Source organism: Embiotoca jacksoni, unplaced genomic scaffold, assembly GCF_022577435.1.
Source record: "Embiotoca jacksoni isolate LCO1_2020_lvr unplaced genomic scaffold, fEmbJac1.0.p SCAF_6, whole genome shotgun sequence".
NCBI classification, from domain to species: domain Eukaryota; kingdom Metazoa; phylum Chordata; class Actinopteri; family Embiotocidae; genus Embiotoca; species Embiotoca jacksoni.
The window spans coordinates 11172789-11182222 of record NW_027185414.1 but is presented as its reverse complement, the minus strand read 5'-3'; the positions used below and the strand labels follow the sequence as shown (position 1 = coordinate 11182222).

Below are 9434 nucleotides of genomic sequence, written 5' to 3'. Positions count from 1 at the left end.
ATCTGATTTCTCATGGTTTCACCAGTCATGAAGAACCCAGATGTTATATTTATCTATTATCAAATCATGTTGTTCTTTTTATGCGAGTACAAAAACAATTTTCTGATGTTCAGTACATTCAAAAAACATACAAAAAGATACGCAAGATGAATGAATTACATGGAAACCTAAAGTTAGTCAGTCAGATATTCTGCACAAATATTTTTTTAAAGAGGTGATGAATTATCAAAGTGCTTTTTGATTTGGTCATAACTAAACAGTTAATTAGTAATAGTTTTTCTGAATAGAGGTAATTCAAACATCAACTTAACATCCACTGTTGTTCATGTTTTGGCTGTAAAGCATATTCAGTAACAATAATGATAATAAAGAAGTCTGGCCTCATCAATAAATATTCAATTGTTATGCTTTGAAAAGAATCTAAATTCTCTGTACGTCATATTTAACATGATATTTTTTCTGGTGGAAAATCCCTGACCATCACTGATCGATTAAAAGAAACCCTGTAGTATCCACAGTACCACAGAAACACACGTCACACTCATTCACCTTCACACCTAGCACCGGGTCGGCTGAGTGCAAAACCATTTTATCGCTTTACGATACCATTTTATAAATGTCCAAACCACCATTTCAACACGTCAAAGTAAAAATGTTACTGGTGTGATTTTAACTTTCAGCGAGATGTGATTCACAATCTATCTAAATCATGTCCATGAGGATAAATCTATCAAGCGTTGCACAAACAAGAATCAGCTCACAGCAGTAAAACGATCAGACTTGTATCTGTCAGTTGCTCAATACTTTGTACACAGCACAAATAAGAAAATACCTACACGCATTAAAAAGCCACATAAATTGGAGAAGAACTTTCAGCTGACTGGGCCATCGTGTGCTTAGCACAATATTCTTATCATAAGATTATTCTAATCTTACATAGCATGTGTTTAAAGGGACTGCATCTAAGTATGGCTGTAAAATGGACTTTGGACTCATCTAAATATCTGTATATGATAGATGTATCCATTTGGTGTACAGTTACTATTACATTTCTTTCAAGAGTATCTTCTGCCCTGTAAAATGTTTTTCTATTGGACTGTATATTTTAAAATCGATTTATATAAAAAATGTGGATAGCATCTGGGTTTTGTCAGTTTGCATCCTGAATGTGAGATTGATATACATTTAGGAGCTTTTGTACAGCCGTAGGTGTTTAAACCTCAGAGGTGAGAGACAATAATGGCTTTATTTTTGTATTATAGTCTAAAATCCCGATCTAACCGTTTTGCCGTGCGTGTCCTATCGAGAGCGAGCAGAGAAGGAGCGCATGTACTCAGTGAGCCATGGGTTAAACTCAGGTTGAACCAGCCTTTGGGTCTTGTCCAGGTCAGCAGACTTGGCTCTCCGGCGCTCAGTTTGCTGGGTCTGGATCTGACGCTCCACCTCCCGCCTGGTCTTAGCTCGTAAAGCCGACTCGTGGATCTACCGGGAAAATAAACGTTAACTAGTAGGTCCTGATAGTAGTCCCGCATCTACAGATCTACAGCAGACAGAAAGATTACCTCTTTGGTCGAAGCTGCAGGGCCAACATTGTGTGTCTTCCTGCTTGCGATGTCTGCGTCCTTCTCCCCCGAGCCATAAAGGGCAAAAGGATGTTTGCTGTCCTTGCTGTCCTCCCCGGGCGGCCGTGATGGTGCAGGCTTGACCCGCTGAGAGCGCCAAGTTTGCTTTGAGGATTTGGAGGGTTTAGTCTGCAGTGGTTGGGGTCCTCTGATGTCTTTCTCTATAAACAGAAAAAGACAAAGAGGTTAAAGTACTGCCAGCAAATCTGGGGCAAAAAGTCAAAAGTCTTCACTGTGGTGAAAGCAGAAAGCATGGAAGTTGAATGGGAGCAACTAAGAAATCGTATTCTCCTTTCATTATAATGTCAGGGCTGACACATACGTGAGGCTCAATGTTGTAACTGTGTACCAGTATTTTCTACTCTGAATCACCTTTGACTCTGTGTGGAAAGATTAACTGTTTACTGCCTCTGCTGCTGGCTCTATGCTCCTCTCTCTCCTCCTGCGGTACTCTTGTCCCCCCAGCTCCATCACACTGTGAGCCTGAGGGGAGAGTAATATCATACGGTACAGCACAGAAACATGTATCCAAACATGTTGTACAATCTTTTATATATATATATATATATATAGCTTATATTTACCATGGACTGCAGACTGTAGAGCAGGCACATCCTCCTCCTCCTCCTCCTCCTCCTCCTCGTCAGGAACAGGAAGCCTAGGTACCGGTCCTGTGGCTCTGGTCTGCTGCTCCGTCCTCGCCCCATCACACTCCTCCAGCTCAGCCTCCGGCCTGCTGGTCTCAGCCCGGACCTGGTTCTGGCCGGGAGGCAGGGGGCTCCTTCCTCCGGATTCTGAATCACTGTCTGTGCCGTTCCAGAACCAGGGGTTGTGTGTTTGCTCCAGAAGCCGGCGGGTCAGACGGTACTTCACCATCTCCTCATAACATTTAGTGTATGTCTCCCATTTGGGGTCTTTGAATTTCTTCATGTACTCCGAGCGGATCCTCTTCATCACCATCTTGTCCTGCAGAAAACACTTCGAACTACAATCCAGAAACAAACCTTAGAAGAGCACGTATGAGAGAGTTATAATGATGTGGATATGCACTGTCTACGAGTTTACAAACATTGTGTAATAAGCCAGAAAAACGGTCCTCCTGCGTCTCCTCTTACTCGCTTTGTTTTGCATCTCTGCCGGACATTTAAACCACCAAGTGGAAGCAGTTACAACCAATGGCAGAGCAGCTGGAGGCTTCACCCGGCTGAAGAACCCGCCTACATCCCATCCGGGGTTAGCTGGCCTCTCCGTGGGCAGGGAACAGGACAAAAATCTAGTTTTGATGAAATTGCAACCGGAAACGTCTGCTCTGATAACTCTGTAGACGTTTTATTGTCAACAAGTGTCCCCCAGGTGAAACTCGTATCAACCGTTACAACGTCAGCAGCAGAAATTTCCTTAACGTGATGACGTAAGTGCCAGCCCCTCCTCTGATTGGCTCCGGCGGTCTAAACCACTGTTGAATACTACAAATTAAAAGGAGGGTAGCCGCCATCAATGTATGAAAACACTACAGTTTTGATATCCTCCTTGGGTGCAAAGAACCAATTTCATTCCTGAAATACGACGGTTCTGTATCCCAGCGCTTTAAAATATGCATACAAGAAAATAGATTGTATCTCATACGCCATTACGGTGTAACGGAGTGTCAGGATGTTGGTTTAGTTAATTGATGGTTGCTCCCTGGAGCAATAGAAGTGCGTATAGATACTACACCCGCGTGGAAAATGTGTCCGAGTTATGTATATATTTTTGTTAATTATAAGGTAATACATGGCACCGATAATCGCCTGTCAGCGCCCGCAGATGTAGCTCAGTAAACGCTAAATCTCACTGACAATCCATATCGAGCCTCGTCAACAACAGTGCACGGCCTAACAGGAGCGCTTCAGAGCAGCAAGAGTCTAATTTTGTGCACAGTAAATATACTTACACCGGGCTCGGATTTCACGGAAGCAGAGGAGAACAGATGGCGTTCACGACGCTGCTGCTGTAATCGCACAGGCTGCGTCTCTGAGCACAGCTCCGCCCACTTGAAGACGTTTTTAAAAAGCCAAACACACCCGCAACAGGTGGGCCCCGGTGGATGTCGGGAATGCGGTCAGTGATTGTCAACCATTTGGCTGCTAATGATTTCAATCAAGTGGTAACAGAGGATGGAAGGACACTTTGTTCTACCGTAGAGAGCATCGTGAAAATGCTCGTGTGTCTATCATTGGCTCAAAGGTCAGTGTGCGCACCCCAGACGCGCCCAATTCCTTTTGTGCTTTTAGCCTCGACCTTAACCCACACCCAGACAACCTGGTGAGCCTCTATGCATATAAGGTAGGGGCTGCGGAGATGCCCCACTGTACACGGGGTCTGGTTTTGTCTAAAGATGGACTGGCGGCCGGTGACGCGTGTAGGGTCGTGCAGGACAGGCAGCTCAACAGGATTCAGAGCCGGGTGTCAGGTGTCGGTCTAAAGCGGAGCTGCTGCTGCCGCTGCTGCTGCCTTTGCGCATTCCTGGCAAGTCAAACTCCGACTTTCAGAGCTTGAAGGCATCTCCTCTCTCCGCCTCTTTCACCGAGCAGCCCCCAACCAGCTGCAGTCAAGCTGATGGGACAGAGGGGACCATCCTTCCTCCCTCACCCAGCCATGATGCTGGGACCTGTGCCAATACCGAGATGGAAATCTAGGAACTTTCCCTGAGCAACAAGTTCGTTTAAGAAAGCTGTAGCCTATTATGTGTCGCTTGTATTGCAGCCATATAGGTTTCTCTTGGGCTTTTATGTCAGTGCTATTCTGTTAATTATTCATTTTTTCCCCCAGTTTGTGATGAAATTCTTAAATATCGTAGCTATTTTAAGATACCATTGTATTTGCCTGATTATGAGAGCAAATTAATTTTATATTTTCCCTTTCAAATGCTAGAAATCACTCACATTGGAGTATTCCCGTTGTAATTTTCACCAAAGCTTTTGTTTAAATTTTCTATTGTCTTTCTCCTGACAGAAAAACAAGGCCAGGGGCAAAAATACCAAATAATGGACTTTAATAAATTATCAATATGTATATACACTTACATTCACATGTGTTGGGCAACATGTTGTTGTTATTTTTTTTTATTAAAGATTTTTGGTGGATGCATGGTTCAGTGGTGGTTTTTCACAGCCTTTCTCCGTGCAACACAAACAACAGACAGTTATAAGATATGCACATTTTAAAAGAATAAAAAATGCACATGATTGTCAATAGCGCAGACAGACAGTCCATTGACAACCGACTGTTGCTGTGCTGCAGAGGTTGATCGTCCTCCTTGCTTGATCTCCAGATAGGTGGTGGCAAAAATGATGGAGAAGCTGGAGCAGAAGATGGAGGATTTAGAAGCACTTCCTGTGGACAATGCTGGGGCCTGCCTCATCGTACTCCTGCTTGGAGATCCACATCTGCTGGAAGGTGGACAGGGAAGCCAGGATAGAGCCACCGATCCAGACGGAGTACTTCCTCTCGGGAGGAGCAATGATCTGGAGGAGGAGGAGAGAGTGAATTAGTAAAGTGCATCTAAAACTGAACAAGTGTTCAGAAGGAATAATGTGCGTAATTGTCTCGACGTGCGTAAAATATTTCGCTTTAAAGTCGGCCTAAATTGCTTTTAGTTTCCCTTTTTGATTTAGGGTTGAAGTACCTTGATCTTCATGGTGCTGGGGGCCAGAGCAGTGATCTCCTTCTGCATACGGTCAGCAATACCAGGGTACATGGTGGTACCGCCGGAGAGCACATTGTTGGCGTACAGATCCTTACGGATGTCAATGTCGCACTTCATGATGCTGTTGTAGGCAGTCTCATGAATGCCAGCAGACTCCATACCTGGTCAGATGAGAGGGACAAGTGTTAAGAGGGGGGTACACAGTAGGGCACAAGGCGACCATATGTCAAATGCACGCTGGTAATTTGAAGGGAAATAATTGATTGTCTGAAGTACCGATGAAGGAAGGCTGGAAGAGGGTCTCGGGGCAACGGAACCTCTCGTTACCGATGGTGATCACCTGACCGTCGGGAAGCTCGTAGCTCTTCTCCAGGGAGGAGGAGGAGGCAGCGGTGGCCATCTCATTCTCGAAGTCCAGAGCCACATAGCACAGCTTCTCCTTGATGTCGCGCACGATCTCACGTTCAGCTGTGGGGAGACAAGTTGATGAGTTATATTTCAGAGCGCAAAAGTGTGGAGACCACAGATACCGTGAGCGTAACAAACAGATTTAATGCGCTGAACTACAAAGTTACTCAGTGTTACAGAAATACCTACATTCATTGTCACTTAAAAATGTTAAATAACATGCGCAATTTTGAATAGGATTGTCAGGCACGGCGCGCACAAAGGCAGTTAAAGCAGTGCCAATTAGGATAATAATTTCCACAAAGTTCTTAGCCTTTATTTTTGTGCATGGCTGTCAATATATAGTGCGTAAATATTTGATTTGGTTCCGCAAGGCTGTCATAACAAATGGTTCCAAAATGCCGATTAAAGAAAACATAAAGTTGTGAAAATAATTTTGAACCGTAAGTTAGATTTTACTTTTTCCAAATCATGTCTTTCTAAAAAGTAGTCTAGTTGGATGATTGATTCTTTCTTCCAGGTCCTTTGTTATAAGAGTTGGCCGAGCTTCTCACCGGTGGTCACGAAAGAGTAGCCACGCTCAGTCAGGATCTTCATCAGGTAGTCGGTCAGATCGCGACCAGCCAAGTCCAGACGCATGATGGCGTGGGGAAGGGCGTAACCCTCATAGACTGGGACGTTGTGGGTCACACCATCACCAGCATCCAGCACAATACCTGAAGAGCGGAAGGGGGGAGTTTAGTAAAGGCCGAGTAACAAAAATCCTGCGTGCGTAAAGCTGTAAGTAATATGAACTCTTGAAGGAAAAAAAAAAAAATCTGAGCCATGTATTTGCATAAACAGCCCCAGAAAGACTGGTCGACCGTAATTAAAGTTGTGCGTAAAATGGCTTCAATTGGGAAATGCTCCATTAATGGCTCAGTCAGTACTTGTTGCAAATGTGATGTAATTCGAGTCAGTTGGATTTGTCAGTGACAAACTATTCTATAGTAACGGTGCCTGTCTATGTGTTATGTATAAAGCTGTGTCTATGTTATGAGTAGCAGCTGTTTGTTGTTGTCAGTCTTACCGGTGGTACGGCCGGAAGCGTACAGGGACAGCACAGCCTGGATGGCCACATACATGGCAGGGACGTTGAAGGTCTCAAACATGATCTGGGTCATCTTCTCTCTGTTGGCCTTGGGGTTCAGGGGAGCCTCAGTGAGCAGGGTAGGGTGCTCCTCGGGGGCCACTCTCAGCTCGTTGTAGAAGGTGTGATGCCAGATCTTCTCCATGTCGTCCCAGTTGGTGATGATGCCGTGCTCAATGGGGTACTTCAGAGTCAGGATACCTCTCTTGCTCTGGGCCTCGTCGCCGACGTAGGAGTCCTTCTGACCCATACCGACCATGACACCCTGAAGGGGGAAGAGAGAAGAAAAAGGAAAGGTTAGCCGGGGACATCAAATAATCAATACATATATATAACCCTGTATAACCCTGTATAACCCTTTTTTGGGGGGGGACAGATTAAAGTCTTTACACAGGCATAGTGACCATTGCGTGAATGTGCCAAATAAGACTGTATAGGTCACACACAGACAAAGATCAATTGTGAGACTGTCAATTAATCTGTGACTAATTTAGGCTCAATGAGGCCGCATTGCTCAAGGTACAGTGAGCCAAAATGACATGGCTCAATATCCATTATTCCACCCTGATTTTAGTTAATAACTGTACGAAAAAAAAAAAAAAAAAAAAAAAACCGAAATTCTGACACTAAAATAATGAAAGCTCAGTTAAATATTTTAATTCCTCCAGCAACATGTCTCTGACAAAATAATGTACGAATATTGAATGTATTATTTTTGAAATTAGGAATTTTATTTCTTTGTATTGTAGGATAAATTGGCTGGGGTGTGATAAGTAAACTCAGTGTGAACTAGTCACTGCTGCCAATTAGTCTTTTATTAAAGCCTAACCTATTATAAGTTTTCTAAGCTGTTCACCTGGTGACGGGGGCGGCCGACGATGGAGGGGAACACAGCCCTGGGGGCATCGTCTCCGGCGAAGCCAGCCTTTACCAGGCCGGAGCCATTGTCGCACACAAGGGCGGTAGTCTCATCGTCGTCACACATGATGGCTTCTGTAAGAGAGGATTGGAAGAAAAATATTTCAGCTCACTAAATCAAATTCACGCAGTGTATGTGACAGAAATGACTTCCACACAAAAAGTTTGGTTCACCCTTGAGCTTTCCATAAGCTCACAACCGCTTTCTTAATGTTAGACTAAAACGATTCAAAATAACGATAACATTTACTGGAGCAAGAAAATGATCAGGCCCATGGATGCGCTAAATGTATCCATGGCACACTGACACCAGGCCATTCAGCGTGACATATAAACCCTTTTAAATCTACAAAATCGCATTAAAAGTAATACATTCTGACCAAACCTTAAGATGTCTATACTAGTGAGACTTGTCTAAGATCAGCTCTTTAAATTATTTTAATTTGTGCAGTGTAAACCTATTCAATTTTTTAAAGCCAAATCAAGGATCTAAGTCGTGCTGAAATTTAACAAAATCTACAAATGATCTCTTCGTCTCATTATCTTTTCTTGGGTAAACTAATCCGGCTTTTTAATTAGTCTCGTTTTCAGGATGTTCATCCGTAAAGATGCCGAATCAGATCAATCTAGTTTATCAATTTATCTATCGATTTCCAGCTCTGATAAGGTAAGTTTCCCCTGTCCAAGACGTATTTCTTTGACTCCAGTCAGCCTGTCTTCTTTCTGGCCTCAGATGCTCTCCTCCGGGTCTCTAATCTATCCCTCAGTAAAGATGCCTGCGTTGCCCGGGTCCTCCTGTCCCCGGCGGTTCCTGCCTAAGTTTTGCTCCAGTAGATGCTCCAGTGGTTGTCAAAGACCTAGTCTGGTGTCCCAACCTCGATGTGTGGCTTCAGGAGTGGCAGGTCGCAGCAGGGTCTTACCTTAGGAGTGTGTCTGCGGCTCGGGGAGAACGACTGAACCAGTGCTACTGCTGAACCAGCTGCAGTCTTTCGGACTGATCGTCCACCTTTTATACCCAACCTCCACCATTCACAAACCTCAGCACTGGCCCCCATCCCGGCCCTCTGCCATATTAGGATGCTGACAGGCCGAGGCAGAGGAGTGGGTGGGGGGCACGGCAAGGAGGCGCGCCACGCAGAGGGAAGGAGGGACCCCCCATCCACAGCAGGTTTCAGGAGGGGATCAAAAGTGACGCTGCGCGGCCCCGACGAGAGGAGAGCGCGCGCCATATATGGAACTGTCGCTTTGACCTCCCATCGAGCCTCGCGGACCCACCTCGAGGGCCGTATAAGGAGCGCGCGGGCCACTGGGGGTTTCTAGGGGAGACGCCAGTTGCTACCAAGCAGGGTTATAGATTTGCTGCTAGTAGGCCTCATCCAGCCTTAAAATGGGAAAATGCTTCCCTCATCTGAACAGATTTAGGCCCCAGTGAGAGCCAGGGTCCAAACTGAACACAGGTCAACCAGGAAGGCTGCTGCAAAGTGGCAATTAAGATTTCAATTCTCATTATGGTGGTGAATACAAGAGGACTTCAAATCAACTGATAAAAGCTGAACATTGACATTCTGTGTGTAAACAGTTTAATATATGCTTCATTATTCAAGTCATAAAATGTCAATAATAAAAATTGAAGTACTATTTTGATTGATTGCATTAAATGTTGTAGTCT

General features: G+C 44.6%; 2 protein-coding genes across 6 annotated transcripts; both read right to left on the bottom strand.

Moving 5' to 3' along the window:
* Window positions 1–374: 374 nt before the first annotated feature.
* On the bottom strand, window positions 375–3643 carry ccsapb (centriole, cilia and spindle-associated protein b). 5 transcript variants are annotated; one of them, XM_069174006.1, is made up of 5 exons: window positions 3556–3643; window positions 2207–2607; window positions 1995–2105; window positions 1563–1783; window positions 375–1482 (listed from the first exon to the last, which is right to left on the bottom strand). In XM_069174006.1, exons 2-5 carry the CDS (start codon window positions 2580–2582, stop codon window positions 1300–1302), a joined length of 891 nt encoding a protein of 296 aa, XP_069030107.1. In that variant the 5' UTR covers window positions 2583–2607; window positions 3556–3643; the 3' UTR covers window positions 375–1299. The 5 variants fall into 5 exon arrangements, with proteins under 5 accessions (XP_069030107.1, XP_069030108.1, XP_069030104.1 ...); XM_069174007.1 differs by having other exon boundaries at window positions 2207–2588; window positions 3556–3616; XM_069174003.1 differs by lacking the exon at window positions 3556–3643 and adding an exon at window positions 2692–3542.
* A 996-nt stretch (window positions 3644–4639) lies between these two features.
* acta1b (actin alpha 1, skeletal muscle b) lies at window positions 4640–8794 on the bottom strand. Its single transcript, XM_069174002.1, has 7 exons — window positions 8686–8794; window positions 7704–7840; window positions 6788–7112; window positions 6273–6434; window positions 5587–5778; window positions 5290–5471; window positions 4640–5128 (listed from the first exon to the last, which is right to left on the bottom strand). Exons 2-7 carry the CDS (start codon window positions 7830–7832, stop codon window positions 4985–4987), a joined length of 1134 nt encoding a protein of 377 aa, XP_069030103.1. The 5' UTR covers window positions 7833–7840; window positions 8686–8794; the 3' UTR covers window positions 4640–4984.
* Between the last annotated feature and the right edge of the window lie 640 nt (window positions 8795–9434).

What these genes read in the sequence shown, in the direction of transcription:
- ccsapb (XM_069174003.1), bottom strand. Translation starts at nt 2,753, where the DNA reads ATGCAAAACAAAGCGAGTAAGAGGAGACGCAGGAGGACCGTTTTTCTG. An exon ending in TTTCTGGCTTATTACACAAT is followed by an intron (nt 2,608 to 2,691) that starts GTTTGTAAACTC and finishes TCTGGATTGTAG; the next exon opens with TTCGAAGTGTTTTCTGCAGG. An exon ending in CTGCAGCTTCGACCAAAGAG is followed by an intron (nt 1,483 to 1,562) that starts GTAATCTTTCTG and finishes TTTTCCCGGTAG; the next exon opens with ATCCACGAGTCGGCTTTACG.
- acta1b (XM_069174002.1), bottom strand. Translation starts at nt 7,832, where the DNA reads ATGTGTGACGACGATGAGACTACCGCCCTTGTGTGCGACAATGGCTCC. An exon ending in TCGGCCGCCCCCGTCACCAG is followed by an intron (nt 7,113 to 7,703) that starts GTGAACAGCTTA and finishes TTCCCCCTTCAG; the next exon opens with GGTGTCATGGTCGGTATGGG. An exon ending in CTTCCAGCCTTCCTTCATCG is followed by an intron (nt 5,472 to 5,586) that starts GTACTTCAGACA and finishes TCATCTGACCAG; the next exon opens with GTATGGAGTCTGCTGGCATT.